The 20863-nt window shown below is 32.6% G+C and overlaps 1 protein-coding gene across 1 annotated transcript; it reads right to left on the bottom strand.

The window, feature by feature from the left end:
* Positions 1-13554: 13554 nt before the first annotated feature.
* Positions 13555-15858, bottom strand: LOC144545192 (cytochrome P450 81Q32-like). The gene is made up of 2 exons (XM_078293785.1): positions 14906-15858; positions 13555-14288 (listed from the first exon to the last, which is right to left on the bottom strand). Exons 1-2 carry the CDS (start codon positions 15812-15814, stop codon positions 13674-13676), a joined length of 1524 nt encoding a protein of 507 aa, XP_078149911.1. The 5' UTR covers positions 15815-15858; the 3' UTR covers positions 13555-13673.
* Between the last annotated feature and the right edge of the window lie 5005 nt (positions 15859-20863).

Below are 20863 nucleotides of genomic sequence, written 5' to 3'. Positions count from 1 at the left end.
CATTGAAGACTTGTCTCGTGCTCATGGAGACAGCTTGCTCTGCTATGGCTTTGGATATTCCATGACAAACGGCATGGAATCAAGTATTATGTTTTGCACTTAAGATTTATATTTTGGGTCTCTTTGGCATAGGACAGTCCTTAGATTAAGATGGTGAACTGTTTCTCCTTCCCCGGAGTGTAAGTGTTTGACCCCTAGATGAGATGTAATTGTTTGATCTCTAGGTAAGGCGTAATTGTTTGGCCTTTTATGATTCCCCATCAAGTGGTATCAGAGCATTCCTATGCCGAAGGATTAAGTCTTTTAGGATCTAGAGAGAATAAGAAATTATTTATGATTTTTTCGTCGATTTTTTGTCGATTTTTCTTGGTTGTTTTAAATCTAAAATTTTTATTTGGATAGCACAAAACTTGTAAAAGTTTGCAGCCATAATTGCCTATTTTTAAATTATTAAGTTGGTTAAAATTTGCTAGAAGATTTCCAATTGAAATCGCAAATTTTTAATCAAAATTTCGGTTCTAGCAGATTTTGTACAACCCTCCGTGTGGACTCACAGAAGCTACGCAAAGTTTCACATAGCCTTTATTGGCAAATTTTGATAGGCAGTTGTGGATTTTCTTTTGGTTTTTGGTGAAATTTATTTTTGATAAATTTCTTAAAATAAAATATACAGATTTGGAATTAAATTTCTAAATTTGAAAGATTACTTAAGGTGTTTCCAAAATTATGAAATCTCTTTAGATCATGAGTCAATTTCAGCATAATAAATGTAGTTTTACAGCTACTCAGAAAACATATTCGGTCGCACGTATTTTGATGCAAAAGCACGGTTTTTGATGCAAACACACAAAATACATTTTTTTACAAATTGGCATATCGCACTAAAATTCATGGGGGCCATAGAACTCTCTGAAAAATTACATAATATTTTCTGAGATTAAAATTGCAGTTATTATGATGCAATTATATTTATTTATTTAATTGCACTTTTGTTTTATGGCTAAGGTATAAATTATAATTCTTATAAAGGCATTAAAGTTGTATGTATCTTGAATTGAATTAATTGAGTCCTAATTGTACCCAAAGGTACCTCTTTTGACAAAATTAATTTAAATTCATTTTACAAAAGAAAGTTAAGATGCAATTAATGGATGTAATCACTACCGGCCCAAAGGAAGGTAATGGTTACAAAAATTATTTGTGCAAGTGAGTGATAATAAAGTATAGTGATGACCAAAATTTTTACACATATGTATTGTCAACCCAAAGGAAGGCATGTTGTTCGGTATGTTCTAGGCTATCAGTACTTTATTATTGTGCCAAAGTATCATAAGAAATTGACCCGTTACCCAAAGGTAGCCGCTTAATGGAAACCGATACTTTGTTTTTAAGATGGTTTTTAAGGAGTTAGGCTAATATGACACTAGTTTTATATCAAACTAAATAACACCACATCTTAAACCCTTAGATCTGCTTTAAGATTCGTACAAAATGAAGTGCTTGAACAGTAAAAGCAGATAGTACGAATCTTAAAGCAGATCTAAGGGTTTAAGATGTGGTGTTATTTAGTTTGATATAACACTAGTGTCATATTAGCCTAACTCGTTTTTAAGTATTATAAAATGTGATGATTTATTAAGATAAGTTACGATACTATGAATGTAACAATGTCGATGAAAGTTCTGTCTAGGCAAGTTGGAATTCGAAATGTATCCTTAGGGATCCCTAACTTACCTGGTTGTAAAATTCATGTGTACAGTAACAAAAAGGAAAATCATCTCATATATTTTGAGCAAGGTGGGTTTTTATTTGAATGTAATTTATAAATTCATTTTTTTTATTCGTGTTGTTCTTTGTGATTTTTAGTTCAAGATTTTTTAGTTAGCATTGTTAAAGGCCTAAGAAATATTTTTTTTATGTTCAATGGAACCAACAAATTTTGACATTAGAAAATAATAATAATTCTCAGTGTCATGGATCTGGACCTTGCGTTTAGAGAAACTTGTCCCACTATTAGGATACAAGTACTTCTGATCAAAAGAAGGAAAAGAAAAATTGAAACAAGTCTAATCGCATGTGTCTTATGATAATGAAAATGTTCATGAAGAGGCATTAATGAGCTCTCAAGGGATTATAGATTTTATAATCCTACATACCATAATGTATTTGAGACAGAAATGCAAAATTTTTGGAGGATGTTGAGTTTGTGGGGGGTGAGAAAATAATTGATTTTGAATAAGAATATGTAAATATTCCGTTAGGTGTTGGGAGTTTTGTGGATATAGATCCGAGTTTTACTCAAAACACCTGTACGGACGAAATCATTATTGAAACTCAAACTCAACAAGATGAAACAACACAAAATGAAAATCCAGATACAAGTGCAGGCCACAAGGCTGCATGATGTTTTGGAAGATGTTGTTGTAGGCTAGATTATTTTAGACAATGCTGGAAATTCTCAAGAAAATGCAAAAGTGCCAATAAAAAAATATAATCATTCACTGACAATGACATTAGGAAATTACCCCATTACCTAAAGATGCGAAACTCATTAGTAATGAGGAGTAAGATAAAGCTCTTCTTGTCGCTAAAAATTTAAGAGACTTTATATTTGATTTTATTTAATGAATGCAAGCATTAACCGGCCAAAAGAAAGGTTAATGATTGTTAAAATTATGTGCACATAGAGTATAGTGATAATTATTATGTTTACATATAATCAATATTGTCGGCCTAAATGAAAACATATTGATTGATATGTTATTTGAATCATCAATACTCTATTTTTGAAAGTCTCTTTAAATATCATATTGGCATTGGTTACGTATTTTAAGTTGGAAGTTTAGTAGATGGATATTAAGACAATGTTTCTAAAGGGTGACATTAATAAAACAATCTATATAGTGCAACTAGAAACCTATGTGTTAAGAGACGCAAAGTCTATAGTGTGCAAACTTAGAAATTCATCTATAAACTAAAAAAAGTGTCTCAACAATGGTATTGCCAAATCATAGTGAGATTATCTCGTTTGTTTTTGAGATAAATTTATTGAATGAATTTGTATACCTTAAGTTCTGTAGGGGTGAGTTTGTGTTTATGGTTTTATATGTGGATATCATATTGCTTGTCAATATTGATATAAATATGTTGCAATAAACTAAGAACTTTCTAATAAAGAATTCATAGATGGAAGATTTTAGTGATGCATCATTTAGCCTAGGGATTAAAACACTAAGGGATGAGATTCAAAATATTCTAAGTTTATCCCAAAGAAATTATATCGATAAGGTTCTCCTTAAGTATGACAAGCAAAACAGTAAACCAGAAAATAATCTCAAAAGCAAAAAGAGACAAATCTATGCCCCACATATTATTCAGCTAATGGAACAATGCTAAAGTAAAGTAAAGAAAAGAGTACAGAATGGTGAATTGAAAATAGAACATATAGGAACAGCCTCTATGTTAGAATATTCTCTTACTAAGGGATTGACGACGGCTAAGTTTGAAGAGCATGTTGCTCATATGGGTGTAATCTCTATTGAGAATATTCAGTTTTAGTGGGAGTCTGTTATTTGTAATTTAATGTTCTATTTTTCATTGTAATTTTAGATATGTAACTTGTGACATGTAACAAGTGTTATATATATTATGAAGTATTGACATTCTATTTCTCGTTTATGTTTGAATATTCAGTTAATTTATGAAATTTTGTTTCAAGCTTTAAGTGGGAGACCAAGTTAGAAATAGGCATGTAAAGATCACAATTGCATGTAATTTCTATGCTACACATCAACATCATGATTCATGTCATTCAGTTGTATTAGTGATGTGATTATTGAGGGTTTAGTTGCGAATAAATGCGACGAATGCCGCTTTAGTCCTTTACTGGTATAGTTGATGGACCGAATTGATTTGGGAATATATAAGGAAGACAGTAAAAAAATGTGCTCACATAAAGAATACAATGCATAATTAAAAAGTTATGACATATTGCTCAAGTGAGAGATTATTGGATTTATTGCCAACCTCGTTGGATTTCATGCCAACATTGAGCATATATGTAATCTAATTATGGGGTGTTTACTGTCATATATGATTGTCAATTAAAGTGATCAAATAAGGTAATAGAAAATTAATATATTCATTAGGATGTGGTCCATAAATGTGTATAATAATTTAGGCAAAAATCAAATCATTGATGGATTGATTTAGAAATTTGCAATTTAGAAAAGTACATTTTCAAAGGTCAGAAATCTGCATGTGATGTCTGCACGGATATCGATGCAGTCGCACAGCTTTTGATGTGGCAGCATGGTTTTTGATGCACAACACAAAATACCTTTTTCAATTTTATAGATAACCATAAAGGTTATTATATATAAGGATTGGTCCCCAAGGCATAAGGTAACCAAAAAAGTACAAAAACTAAACATATGTTTTTCTCTTAAGAAATATACAATTCTGTGTGCCTTCTCTTCTTCACCATCAAAGAATCGAGAAGAGAAATCCATTAAGAAAATTTGGAGAGGATTTCTCAAGGGCCACACCTTGCTGTCTTGGAAGACTTATTTCTCGACCCGACGACAAAAGGCGAGGACTTCTTGCCATTGAAGACTTATCTCGTACTCACAGAGACGGCTTGCTCTGCTATGGCTTTGGATATTCCATAACAAACGATCGATATGGAATCAGGTATTATGTTATGCACTTAAGATTTATGTTTTGAGTCTCTTTGGCATATGACGGTCGTTAGGTTAAGATGAAGAGTTGTTTCTCTTTTCCTGGGGTGTAAGTGTTTGACCCCTAGATGAGATGTAATTGTTTGATCTATAAATAAAACGTAATTATTTGATCTTTTATGATTCCCCAACACAGTTTCCTCAAAAAAATTGTTCAGATTAAGTGCGCAATTATTCAGTTTGTGTGATTATTGCTTAATTTAAGAGTATTGAGTATCTATTTTTTTGTGTTATTGTAATATTTTAGTATTCATTTTGTGTGTTTTATTATTTAGTTTAAATATTTTAATACTTACTAGTTAATCTACATTCTTAATTTATATTTTTACTTTAAATCTTTGATCATATTTATCCGGGTTCTTCATAGTTTAGTTTAGTTTACATGATTCTTCATAGTTTGCTGAGAGATTGTGTGAGCTAAATCGTATATATGCCATTATAAATATTGTTGACTAGTCAAATAGTCTACTGTCATAAAATCCAATCAATCTGAGTCTTAATAGATCATTACCATGCGGGTCCCATGTATTAATTTCTTTTAGGCCTAAGAAAGATTTTGAGGCTCGTTTCTCAATGAACAAACAAGATCCAATAGCCGTGTAATAATACCGTTCCTAGCCTTTGTCAATTGGCATAAAATACCGTTTTGTTAAGCATAAATTGTGCCAATTTTAGTTGTAGGAACTGTCCGGTTTAGTTTTCCATCACTTACACTCCAACTAGACATTCAAGATATATGTATTGGTTCCAATTATGTCCCACCAATTATAGTAAATCACATTAGTTTATAGTATGTTAAGTTTTTTAGCTGTACTCAGTTTTCTGCTTTTCATGGTTTTAATAATTAGTTTATAGTATGTATAATGCTATAACTAAACTCATGTATTAATTGCCATTTTGAATAATCAACGATGCAATAATTAAGGGGGACCCCTGATAACAGACCTCACACTGTCCCCTCATCATAATTGCTATAATTGCTTGGCGGACTGCAAAAACTCCAGCATCGAATTTTTTTTCTTGTGAAATATTAATACTCATGCATAGAAGTATTTATATCTATGGGTTGAACAATTTTTACTTAAATAATGGTCCTCCCAATCAAATTCCCCAAACGTTCCCGAAACGTTGTTGCACAATAACTATCATAACTGCCTGGCGGGATTGCAAAAAGTCTAGCACTGAATTTTTTTCTTAAATATTAATATTTAGAGTAAGGCTTAATTAGGTGTTATGGATAGCATAAGAACATTCATGCTACGGCCTCAAAAACATATCGTATAAACTTCAAACTTCGATTTAAGTAGCTCAATAAATTGGTTATATAATAAGCTTGTAGAATACTAATTTTTACAATTTTTGAAATTTTTTTACTATTTTCTAAGATTTATGAAAGATGGCCTAAAAATAAAAGAAAACTGTCAATATTTTAGGCTATTTTTTACCATCTTTCATAAATTATAAAAAATAGTAAAAAAATTCCAAAAATAATAAAAATTAGTATGCTACAAGCTTATTATATAACCAATTTACTGAGCTACTTAAATCGAAGTTTGAAGTTTATACGATATGTTTTTGAGGCCATAGCACGGATCCCCTTAATGCTATCCATAACACCCAAGCCTTACTCTAATATTTATGCACAAAAATATTTATACTTATGAGGTGAACAATTGTTATGTAAATAATTTTCTCCGCAATTAAATATCTCAAACGTCCCTGCACTATAAATATCTGTGGAGGACTACTCAAACTAAATGGGAGGGACCATACACATTTTTGAAAATATTAATATTGCCATAACTATCTTGTGGGACCGCAAAACTTGAATTTTTTTTTTCATATGGAGCTAGATATATGAAAGTATTAATCTCAAGTATTGAAAGTATTTATACCTATGTACTGAAGTATTTATTGGATAAATATTATACAAAGATTAATTTTTAGGCGTTTGGTCATAACAAGTTACACATTAACTAATAATATCTTATTTTGAAAGTATTTATACTTATCTACTGAAATATTTATTCCTATGAGGGTAACTATTTTTGTTAGAGAAAGGTTAATGTGGGGCCGATTGTGGAAGTTGATGCAGGGATATGGGGTCTCCACTACTTCATTAGAGGATTGTTCGAAGACCATTGGGAAACTGAAAAATAAATAATCATAACAAGTTACGCATCAAAGTATTATTAATATCTTATTTTTCAAGTATTTATAGCTATGAAGGTTGATGCGGAAACGAGTATGAGACTGGAAAAGGTGACCATACTACATCGTCAAAGTCAAGAAAGTATGATAGAAATTAGTGGGTGCCAACTGGTCACCAACAGGAAAATTAATTGAACGTAGCGCGTGCAACATGTTCGACCAAGTAAGCTCAAATTGAATCACTTAATATATACTAGTATCATACCCGTGCGTTGCAACGGAACATATTATAAGAAAAAAAATATATCAATAAAAATAATAATTATCCAAAAATTAAGACACATGTTAATAGAATATATATATATATGTATATATACTAGTATCATACCCGTGTGTTGCAACGGGAACATATTATAAGAAAAAAAATATATCAATAAAAATAATAATTATCCAAAAATTAAGACACATGTTAATATAAAATTTATATAATTATGTATTTTTAATTAACTTTAATCGTGATCTCTTAAAACAATTTGATGATGTGATGATTCTTTATTTTTAAGTACCAATGATATCAAATAATAGCTTGATTCGAATCTAATATAAAATATAGTACAACAATTCAATATCGACATATAATATGATATCAAAAAACATAAATAAAAAATGTTATCATGTGTATGTATAGGATATACACACACACATATTATAAGAGAAATATATATTCACACACATGTTCCAATTTATATTCTTCTTTGTTTCCAATTTATATATATTTTTTCTTTGTTTCCAATTTAGAATATATACACACACACACATTGATATATTATATACTGGAAATATATTCTAAATTGTCCACAACAATATGTATAGAAACTAAGAAAGAGAAATAAGGAAATAAAAGAAAATGATTTCCATTGTGATCCGTATAGAAACGAAGAAGAAATAAGGAAACAAATAAATAAAAAATAGAAGGTGGAGTCTTCTCAATTGAAGAGGAGAAATATGAAAACAAAAAAAAATAAGGAAACAAAGAAATATATCGCTAAATTTCAGAGTCTGTTCAATTTTAATTGTAACGTGTCGTGTGGCTGCATATGTGGTGAGTATGTTTTTAACTAAATTTGGACTTTTATACATAAAACTGATGCATTTAATCAAAAGAAGACAAATTATGTAATTGGAGAGCTGAGATCAAATCCGAAGTTTCATCTTTCAATCGTAGCCGTTGGCGGATCGGACACCCAACGTGCTTAATAATAGAATGGAGATAATTAGTCAAAAGTAAAAGTTAATCAAAGTTTGGTATTTTTTTTTCTCCATTTGTTTATACTTTAACGTTCATATAACATAATCATTCACAAAAACCCTTCGTAATATGATTTTCAAAGAATGAATCATTCTAGCAAATTGTGGCAAGTTGAAGCACACGCTTAAAGTTATGAATGTTAACTTTAAACACGTCCAATTGAGGATTTGTGGCATGAGGATAGATATATTTCTATTTTAAGAACAAATGAATAGTTGAGTTTGTTAGAGATGCAAATATATAGATTATCTGCACCGAAAGGAATAGAACGATTTTTCATCAGAGGATTCATCAGGGGGGCTAATAAACAGGATGGATCACAATCAGTATAGAGAAAGCATTATTGTTAACAGAATTTTTTTGAATGGTTGAATAATCGATTTAAAGACGTGTTAGCTAGAATTTCAATTTGTTATTGTGAATACTTGACTGCAAATCTCGGCGATGCAATGCATTTTAAGTTTCAGTCCTCCTATCTAAATTTTCTAGTTCCCCTCTTCATTGTTAAATCCCTCATATGCGGTGAACTTATTTATTTAAAAATATATGTATATTAATTAGCTTCTTTATTTAAATCTTGATTATAATCATGGCTTTGAAACTCGGAATAGGAAGAATCGGATCGGTAACTCAAATTTTTTTGGTAGAAGTTTATTTTGTCGCCAAAAGGTAGGAAAAAATTGATAAAAATAATTTGTTAAAAAAAATATGTTAAGACAAAATATTACACTGAAAATAATTCATTAATACAATATTAATATAAGCAGAAAATATTTTTACTGCCAAAAACTATGATGACTTGGCTGGATAATTATTGTACTGAGCCAAATAATAAAGACATTCATGTAGTAATTACTTAAAAAATATTTAATTTTGAAATAAAATAGATAAAATAATAAAAACATAACTAATATTTACAAGAGAAAGATAAATTTTTAATTTCTATTTTATATTTTCATAACAATTAAATTTATAACATAGTAATTCCATACTTCCATCCTTCAATCAAATAATAAAAATAAAAAAATATCGGGTGTCAATAGCTATGTTTATCAAGTAAAACATTATAACAATTTGTGCCAATCAACTTATCTATATAATAACTTGTATGAACATGGTCTACTGTGAAACAATTTATATTTATAAAAAAAACAATACACCTTACATAAACCAAGGCTACTTAGTATTTTATAATGTATAAAGCTTCCTCTCTAGTCTCTTCTCTGAGTCGCGAACATCTATTTCCCCAAATCACTTCAACAGCCATGGTAAAATACAAAATTGATTCGATTGAATTATCAGAATAGTTTAATTTTGCTCTTAATACAAGAGAATTAGACAAAATTTGGCTGATTGTTTTGATTCACCGTTGATTTTGTAGGTTTTTTGCACGTAACTTGCAAAACCAAGTTAACTCAGCAAAAATCGGCTTGACTCGGCTTGACTCGGCCGGAAAATCGGATAATTCGGCTGAGTCAAGCACTGTTTATCCGATTTTTGCTCAAAAAATCGCAAGGCGCGAGACTCGGGTGAAACTCAGACTGGTCTCGTCCAATACCGAGTTGACTTGGCCGAGTTGACTCGGTATCGGCCGATTTTAAGAACCATGATTATAATTATGATCCCATTCTATTTATCTGGGAAAACTTCTATATTTTTATTCAGCAGTGTACGTACGTAGTTTAATATGTGAGATAAAATTTGTGTAATTTTGGATCCTACAAGTGCTAGAAAATTATTTTTTGACTAACGAAAATTTAAACATGAATTTATTTTAACTTTCTATCAATCATATATATTATACAATTTATAATTATCTCAAATATTCACACACATATAGGACACTATGATGCTTTCGGACTGGTGGCTTTACACAAAATCTCTGATAAAACAAAAATGGGCCTAGAAATTGTTACGTGCAATCTGGGGATACCAAACAGAGTGCTGACAGCCTAGGACCACAAGTTAGCCGCTCAAGGTGTGCCACTGGACGCATCCGGTTCAGACTAAACAGAGGGGAAGAACAGGACACGCCAGCGCCAAAATTCAGACCCTGTTGCCACTGACTAGGCCGACCCACAAGTCAGCAATACAAAGGATATGCGCTGGAGACTCGACTCAACCGAACTGTATGAGCCAGGGGTATGAAGACCCAAGCAATCGAAGAGCCCTGTCATCTGCACGGGCACAGAGAGCCAAGTCTACGCAGGAAGGGTCCATTAAGTGTCTCAGCGCTGGTGAAACGATCCCTTCCTCTATGTGCCTGGGCTCGGATCACATGGTCCTCTATATCAAGTTAAATACGGCTCACGTGAACCAGTCTTACCCAAGATTTAAAGAATTGAAAGGACACTGAGACTGACGAGTGGGACCTGATCAAGTTAAATACGTCAACTCCTCCTTCCTTCACAGTGCACACCATATAGAAGGGTCTTTCTGCAATAAATCCCATCTAGAGCACTTGAGGATTCATTCATTCAATAAATAAATAATTTGCTGTTTTACATTAGAAATTGCAAATAAATACAAATAGAATGGCTTTCTGCAAAGACACTCTCATCACTTCTAACCAAATTTCAAGAGCACCATTAAAATAGACTTCGATAGAAAACTCAGATTTAGTCTTTTAAGTTGTGAATCTTTCTTTTTCTATTATATACATAAGAACCCAAATACAAGGTAGATGTCATTATCAGGTCAATGTCCATGTTCAGTAAGCCCCAAACATGGCATTAACTAGCAGAACCCAATAAACTGATGCGGTGCGTAAGCGATGGCCACACCAGATCCAATTTGATCAAGCGCTGTGCTTTAATTGCATGGGGTTTTATTAAAATTTAAAAGTTCCTTTGACTGTATGGATGCATGCATAGGCGGTCTTCAAGAGTCATGAAGGAATTAAACAATTGAACAGTCTTAACTTCATGGGTTGTATTTTCCAGAAGAATTTTGAACAATTAAAAGCAGTTTCAAACTTTGACTGCATGTAGAGCCTTTAATTTTGGACGGTATTCTAAAGTTTCTTTCATTTAGTCAAATTTAAAATTAATAGCATTACTTTGTTTGCAATTTCAAGGATAGCTTTTAATTTATTTTTTCCTTTAAATATGTACGGAAATTCTGTTGGAAATCAGTGAATGGGAAAATGAATAGAAAAGTTTGTGTGTTTTCTTGACTGTTTATTCTTTAATTATCTTCTCTATTATTACTTAACCAGTACGTGAGCTTAACGGATAAGATCGTAACGGGACCGCTTTGCGTCATAAACCAAGCCATGTACCAACTGGTACCAAAATGACCAAAAACAATACTGTATTACAAATCAAAATAAAAAAAAAAGGCATTTAGACTTTGCATTAGGCTAAACTGCTTTACAGTAAAACAAAATATTTACTCATGAGTACATAAACCAAAATTTTCTATTTTAAGAATTTTCTACAATTTCTGGTCAATTTTCAAAGTTCACACTTCAAAAATCCAAAAACTGGTACAGTAGTTGCTGATGTTGAAAATGTGACCACACCTATGATCAAACTCAGCAAAACAGTCCAAGAAAAATTTGAAATAAATCATGCATATAAAACAGGGTGTCTTGAAAATTTTTTAACAAGAACTTTTAATTTAGACTTGTGGATTGTCCTATACAAATATCATAAGCCTGCATGTCAGAAAGACCAAAAATACCCCTTATGAGATGAAATTTGATGAAATAATTTGCCAAAAATGGTATAAAAATTGTAAAGTGCATATTAAAAATAGGCAAAGACTTTTTACAAGATAAAACACAAAATTGAATATTAAAAAGTTATGAATGAGCCCATAACACAGATCACACTTGTGCTATGTATTGTCAGATATGTATCTCATCTTCAAGACCAATCCAGTGTCACATATCCCTGAAACAACACCAAAGAAACTTGACAAGGCCTAGAAACAACAATCACATCTGGATCTTAGCTCAAATTGACTAGAAATGCATAAAAAACCAGCTGAAACCATGTCCAAAGGCCCTAACATGAGCAAGACCACAATATAGACCTCCAGCCTTAAAACCACACCCAAAACCATGCTTCTGGCACCTTTCCAAGTTCAGTTCTGAATAAAACCGAGCAAAATAACAAAGAGATCTGTGAAAACTAGAAGAAGCCAAGCAGAAACCCTATAAATTGGGTTTTATCGGCCAGAACTGCATCTAACCACCGCAGGCTGCTGACGACGTCACCATTGTGCTCATGGGAGCAAAGGCAATCTCAGCCATGGTCTCCCCTAAGCCAATGGTGACCAGAGACGGCTGGAGAGCCAAAGCCGTGGCCGGGGTAGAAGCTCTGACCAGCCTTTGTCAGAATAAGACGAATTTCGAAGCAACAAAAACGGTCTGATCCTGGCTTGAAGAACAGTTCAAACTCCAGTTTGGAATGATACTATATTTCCGAATAATTTGAACTCCCCGTAATTTTTACCAACTATATCTCCAAGCTCAAATTAATCCATGTTGGAATTTTTAACCCACAGATTATGCAATTATGCCTGATCAATCTTACCTTATTTTAGGAATAACTGCTATTTACCCTTGCCAAATGCGAATTCTTCCCTAAACACGAACAGAGTGTCACTGTATGTACTGAAAAACAGTAAACTGTTGCATAGAAAAAGCATGTAGGCTTCACTTCAAAGATAGCTAAAATCGGCTGTTCTGACCCGGAATCGGATTGCATCGATCCGATTTCGTACTGAGTTACACGGTAGACTATTTTTTTATAGAATTTCGGCCGAAACGTCTCTCTATTCTGTCTAATTTCTGTTGAAACGATCCTATTCCAGTTAAATTTCGGTTGAAACGGCCCTATTCCAGTTAAATTTCAGCCGAAATGACTCTATTCAAAGAAAATAGTCTATGCTCAAAAAGTTGTCACCAGCACGGCTTGAAGCCAGGGTGTGTTGGCTGAAAGGAAAGAGGTTTACCACTACACAACTACTTTTTTGTGTTTAGAAAATGTATCCATAATATTTAAATTTTTGATGGGTTTGGACTAATCCCACAACAAAAATTGTATTATATTATTCAAATAAATTATTTGTGTGTAATATTTAGTTTCAATTTAATAATTTTAACATATTATTATTTTAGAAACTTTTTTACTAGTTTTTGGTACAAAACAAGATTATGCCAAAAAGATCTGAAGTTTCTGATCAGATTCAACCGATTCCGATTTCACGATCAAGTATCCGATTCCGATTTCACGATCAAGTATCCGATTCCGATTCCAATTTTTCCTTTTAGGGTAATATGCAACACATATATGATAAATTTATTTATAATAGTCTCTATCTTACCCAATGATACAAACTACAAAGAATTGTTTATATATGAGAGCAAAGAGTCATTGTTGATTATTACAAATAAGAGGAATCCATCTGATTCTCATTTAAAGACACGGAAAGGAATTACCATTGAAAATTGAAATAGCTTTAATTCATAACTCAGATAAAACTCTGATCATGACATGCCGCGGACGATACAGAGCTTCCAGTGGAACAGCCATAGGAAGTGTCAAACCAGCACCTTCCGTCATATCAACAAGCTTGTCTCCGACTCTTTCCCAGTGAAAGCACTGGATCAGGGTCCCTAATACCAGAACCATTTTGCGCATTGCAAGTGCTTCTCCCGGGCACCTTCTCCTGCCCATGCCAAATGGTATCATCCATTTGACATCCGCATTTCCATTCGCAAACCTCTCAGGCTTGAACTTTGTGGGTTCATCCCAGATTTCAGGGTTCCGTTGAATGTGGTACACATTTACCAGAAGCATTGTTCCTGGTGGAATTTCATAACCGCCAATAGTGACTTCTTTGCTTGATTCATGGGGCACGAGAAGTGGTCCTGTTGGATAGATTCGCATGGTCTCGTTGAGAATGTGCTGGAGGTAAGGAAGGTTAATCATGTCAGATTCATCTATGAGTCTTTCGTTCCCGACATTTGCATCAATTTCTGATACTGCCTTCTTGAGTACCTCTGGGTTGTTAAGTAGATTTGCCATTGCCCATACTAAGGTAGTTGTTGAAGTTTCAGATCCTCCTAGCAACAAGCTCTGTTTAAAGATTGACAATGAACAAAATTTAGTACCAAGCAAAAAAAAAAAGTAACTTCCAACTTGAGACAATCTATTGCAAAATTGTATACCAGGTGAGTGAGTACTTTTGGAACTTTAATTAAATGACAGTATCTGATTCAATGCATTTCAAAATTAAAGGCATAGTATGACAGAGTACGGTTCACAAATAACTATGACACCATAACCAAATACGGTTCCATCACGGCACGACATGACACGTGACCGAAGTCATATGTCTTGACTCGCAAGTCCCATGTTGTCACTATTATTCCGAAAACGGCATGGCACTATTCTTTGGAGAATCAACACGGCACATGGACGCCATGTTTATTTCCTATTAATAAAAAAAATTAGATTTCTCTATGCTTCTCTTATATGTTTTATTGTTCTCTTTATTTTATAAGTATCCTTTCCTAATGAATGTGGATCAACTTAATTATTTTTTTGAAGTACTCAATTTAATTCAAGTAATTTGGTAAAATAACATGTGTTTTCATGCTTATGGAGGAACAGCTCTAGGTGTTCATATGTATATCAAAGTGTTAGAGTATGTGGACAATTTCAGAAATTACAGAAAAAGAACTGGCACTTACTATGCAAATATTTCGGATAACTGAATTACTATATTTCTCAGGATCCTCTTTCTGCAGCTCTAGCATTCTGGCAATCATGGTGTTCCTATTCTCAGCCCCTTCTTGCTTATGCTCGTCGATCATCTTCTGTGCCATCATCTCATTCACATCTGTCAGTTCCCTCATTCTCTTCATGACCCCTTTCAAATCAAGCATTCTAAAAATTGGCAAAAAATCCTCTATATTGGAACCTCCGCTCAGCTCAAACCAACCCTCCACCGCTTCTTTGTACCGTTGCATCTCCTCATAGTTCTGTACGCTGTCACCACTGAACCGCCTTCCAACTATCATCATCATGACCACATTCAGCATCAACTCTAAAAGGAAATCTTTCACTTGGAGCTTTTCAAAGCCGCTGGATCTTTCTAATTTATGACTTTGGTTGTGAGACTGAAAGAGCCGTCGGGCCATATCTCGGACCTCCCTGGCCCGGATATCTAAAGAGGCATTGATCCTTTGATTTGATAGAAGTTCCACTACTGCAATCTGGCGCACGCTGCGCCAGTATGAACCATAGTTGGCCATGGCAATTGCGTTGGGCAGCATGACAGATGACAACTGGGGTCGATTTGCAAATGTCATATCATGTGTTGTGAAGCACTGCTCTGCCAAGGTGTGAGAGGAGATAATGAGAGCTAGACGGGAGCCGAAGCGGAGAAAGGTGGCCGGTCCATAACGGTTTGATATTCCGACTAGTGTTTGGTGTAAAGGTGGCTTTAGGAGATGTAGGTGGCCGATGAACGGCAGTGTGGGCGGGCTTGGTGGGAGTTTCTTCTTGCTGTTTTTGTTGATAATAGAGAAAAGGGTTTTGATGAATAGAAGAATGGCAACAGAGAGAAGGATGGTCTTGAAGGAGAAGATGTTGTCCATGAAAAATGAAGTAGCCACATTACTTGACACTCTATTAGGGGGGAATAATATATAAGCTTTTCGTACGAAGCCAAAAAGAAGGTTGAATAATGCATTTGTACAATTGTGCTCGAATGATATAGAAAGGAAAAAATGTCAAAAATTTCTTGTAGTAAAGGTGCTAACATGTTTTTTTATTGAAATGAATACATCTCATTCACTTCTTTATTACTGATGTGTTATACATTGAAAGGAATACATCTCATTCACTTCTTCACACGCAGATCACGATAGCTCTTAATTATTCATCGCACATGGCATTTATAAAAATTTGTGCATGCGGCCAGTGACGCCCAATAATGTTGGGACAAACTACCATAAACATTTTTTTAATTTTTAGATGGGGCCGATTATGTCGCGTCTAATCTGACTAAAATACTCGTAAGTCGTAACTGATTGAGATGAATGAATTTTTGGCTCAGAAGAATAATATAATTAACTAGCATATTTACGGCATATTCCAGTCTACTTGTATGGGTTTCTCATATTGTTTAATTATTTTCGTTATATCTATTTCAAATTTGAATGAAGCCAATTAATCAACCTTCAATCAATGACATTCAGAACTGGATTAGCATGTGCGCGCATGAATTAATGACTGTACATCTATGTGTATATATTCATTTTTTTATTTACCACCCCGAAAACTGAGAAGCACTTGCATCAATACAAATATTTTCAATTGCTATATAAGTCAAATCCTCTCGTTTTTGATGTGGACAACGTACTTATTTTTATTTAATGCATATGCCAGATTCAATGTGTGGATTAAAGTTTGGGATGTCTAAGTAGGTTATTCCAATTAAAGCCGGACTAAGTTATTTATGGTTAGTTCAAGTCTAATAAAGTCCAATAAAGTTATGTTATGGTCTAAGTAATTAAGAAATAGTATCGACTAAAGAAGAAAGAGAGGAACAAATGTAGGAGTAATAACTCGTAAAACACCTGGAAAGTTGGATTAAATTTAGTTGTCCAATTTTAGAGTTACCGTAGTTCGGCCGACCTAATTAATCTCTGTTTAATGTCTAAACCACTTATTTCATGGTTTAGGCCTCAACCAAACACAACCTTTGACTTTAAAAATAAGTTGGTTTACTCTTAGCCAATTGTTTCTCCAGCAATGTGAATGGCCAATTATTCTCAGAAAAATGACGTCGTTGGTCGACACTGAGTGCAAGTCATAACGAGCCGCTTTATATGCCATTCAGAATAGTACAAGGCATGAAGGATGTATAAACTTTTATATGTTATATATTAATTTAGCTTTTATTTAACAAGGTATTAATACGTTCAAAATATATATAGTTTCGTTTAAGTGATATGCGTACATATAATTAAGTACTTTATTATTTGGTTTTAAGTCACTTGGGTGGACATAGTTTCTCTGCTTTCCTTTTTTTTCGTCGTTTCACTGCAATTCAGCATCGAATTTGTATGGTCTGCAGATTGCATCACGACCGTCCCATTTATGTTGGCACGGATATTAAAGAAGCTCCGTGTGATTCCACCTCGGTTCAGATTTATTGAGACGATATGGATTAATCCTCCGGACATAGGTACGCCGTTAAGATGCTCCTATTTGGAGAAGACATCTATTTAGAATAAAAAAAAATGTTCTAGTCCCCTGAACTATCATATCCGAGCGCATCCCCCAAGTAGTTTAACAGAAAACCTTCCAATGTTGTCCAACTTCTATTTCCAGCGCTAATATCCAAACATTTAAAACTATGTTTAACATTTTAAGATGTTACTCACAAGCATTTAAATCTATATATGCAAGCATTTCTAGAAATATAGTTTAAACTTTTAACTACATTTGTATTCAAGCCAAAAAAGAAAAGATTAATTTAACCCACTCTTTTTTTATTTTCTCTGATCATTCTAATTCATTTTTCCGACGATCCGTAATGAATTTTACGAATCTAAAAATACTAATGTTTTCTGTTCGATTTTATCTTTCACATAAGATTCATGATGAAATATTTTTGAGTAATTTTGATGTCATTTGTTTTTATTAAAATAAAGCTCATGAGCACTTTAAATTTTCAAGTTTTTAAATCTCAGTCTACAACCATTAAAAATTTCAAGGCTTTGTACATAAGGTTTATATGTTTTGTACATGAACTATGTACATGTCGTGTTATTGTTGAGATTTATACAAAAGATTTGAAGGCTTGTAAACAGAGGTTTAAATTATTTTGAAGCAAAATAAAAAAAAATTAAAAGTCACAGAGATTTAAAGTGGTAAAAAAGATGACACAAATATAACTCGAAAGTTATTCTTTATGGATCTCATTTGAAATAGAAAATCGAGTAAAAAATATTTGTAACTTTAGATTCGCAAAATTTATCACGGTCGTCAGAAAAATGGATGAGAATGATTAGAGGAAAAGAAAAAAGGTGGGTGAAGTGAATATTTCCTATTTGGCTTAAAGACAAAAGTAGTTATGAGTTAAAACTATCTAAATTTAAAATTTTAATGATTTCAGATAGAGGTTTAAATGCTTGCGAGTAACATTTTAAAATGTTATAAATAAAGCTTTAAATGTTTGAAAATTAGTGTTGAAAATTGAAGTTAGAAAATATTGAAAGTTTTTTCTGTTCAACTACTTGGAGACATACTCGGAGATTTTATTTGAGATAAAATTATCAGGCTCCTAATAGCACACTTTAGGAAGTATAAGATATATAACAACCACAAGGTACAACCATTGATAAATTTTTGCATACATTTTATTTTAGTTCCATAATGGTTTCCATTTTAATTTTTGTTCTCAATAGCGCTATGTATTTTAATATTTTTTAACTGATATATTTTGAATTAAAACAGTTAGCCATTTTTTTTTCTAACATTCAGAGAGTTGCGTTAATATACAATAATTAAAATATTATTGAGTGAGGATCTTTACATAATTAAATTAATTACTTTTAACAAGAATATTGTTCTTAAAAAATACAGAGCAACATCATTTTAACATTTTTTTTTGTTTCGTTTATCACGTGTTTAAAAATATATAATGTTATAAAAACCTAGTAAGTGTTTACAATAATATATAATAATTTTGTTAAATTAATTTGTTAAATAATTAAAAAAAATATGTCTCATGTTCATACTTTTTATGATAATATGTTATAACCAAGAATAATTGTTTTAAAACTGACGATGTAATTAGTGGCTATATATATCATATCTAATACTTATGAAATTGGAATAACATTGAATCGATCGAATACGTTTGATAATGGACATCAGGTAGTGGGAGATAAAAAATATGAGTAGAACTAGGGTGCTCTTAAGCTCACCAAAGTTTTGGTGAGCTTAACTCTAAAACTCATAAAATTGATTTTAAATGACGAATCCGAACCGTTGAAACCCGCCTACCTTACGTGTGATGCATCTACATGTGAAATTTTAACATTCGAATTAATTTAGTATAAAGTCAAGTGGTCAAAATTAGAAGGTTAATAAATTAATTTTAGTGCATTCATTTTTTGAACATTTTTTGACCACTTGACTTTATACTAAATTAATTTGAATGTTTAAAAATTTCACATGTAGATGCATCACACGTAAGGTAGGCGGGTTTCAACGGTTCGGATTCGTCATTTGAAATCGATTTTATGAGTTTTAGAGTTAAGCTCACCAAAACTTTGGTGAGCTTAAGAGCACCCTAGTTCTACTCAAAAAATATATATATTATAATTAGTAATTATGAAAAAAGTTAGGGCTGAGTCTAGATGATGAGTTTAATTAGATACAGGAGATGAGTCTTTGCTTAATTTAATATGTGGGCAATGCAGAATAATCATAGGAGTTAATTTAAGATTAAAAAAATGGTAAAATCGTAATGTTGAACACAAGTAGGGGGTGCAAACGGATCAGATAGTGGTAAAACCATCTTTGTATCTGTTTTTATTTTTCAGATACAATTACGGATCAGATATTAGACGAATACGGATACAAATCAAATATTAAATGGATACGTATACATATATCCGCTTTTTATAATACTGAATAACATAATATATATTATATAGTGTATATATATCTACTATTTGCATACGGATAATTAAATATCCGTATCTATATTTGTATGAATATTCAGATATTAGATATCCGTATCTAGTTTTCGGATATGGATTCCGATACTATCGGATAATATTCAATCCATATGCACCCCTACACATAAGCCTAGTAAGCTTGACCATGCAACGCACCTAGGCCTATTCATAATATGGAACATAAGACCATATATATATAATGAGAAAGGTGTCGGTCCGAATACGGATAATTAAATATCCGTATCTATATTTGTATGAATATTTAGATATTAGATATCCGTATCTAGTTTTCGGATATGGATTCCGATACGATCGGATAATATTCAATCCATATGCAACCCTACACATAAGCCTAGTAAGCTTGACCATGCAACGCACCTAGGCCTATTCATAATATTGAACATAAGACCATATATATATAATGAGAAAGGTGTAGGTCCGATCCCCATCGGACCTAGTTTGATTTCGATGGGCAGATATACCGTCTAATTTGCTTCAGGATTTGTGCGCACGAATATTAAAGTAGACGCGAATGTTCTGACGCGAATCCTAAAGCCAATCCAACGGTGAGTGAACCCGTTAGAACCAAAGTAGGTCCGATGCCCATCGGACCTACTCTGTTTCCATATATAATAAGCTTGAATTTTTGGTTTGGAAATATATCTTTCTATTAAAAGAATGGAAATGGATGCCGTTAATGATTCAAATCCTATGACTACGTACTAGCTTGTAGATCGATTAATGACATGAGAGCAATATTTTTCTATAAATTTATGTTTCTCAATTTATAAATTTGTAATTATTTTTGTCGAGCTTTGTAAATTTGTGTTACATTATAGTGGTGTATTAGATTGGTGAAGTATATTAATCTTATATAATTTTGAACAGAATCCTTTTTTATATTTTCCAACTCAACCCAGACAATTACAGTTAAGTAGGCCCAAAATG

The sequence above is a fragment of the Carex rostrata genome, chromosome 27 (genome assembly GCF_964058835.1).
Source record: "Carex rostrata chromosome 27, lpCarRost1.2, whole genome shotgun sequence".
In the NCBI taxonomy this organism is placed as follows: Eukaryota; Viridiplantae; Streptophyta; class Magnoliopsida; order Poales; family Cyperaceae; genus Carex; species Carex rostrata.
The sequence above is the reverse complement of the archived record's forward strand: the minus strand, read 5'-3'. Positions and strand labels throughout refer to the sequence as shown.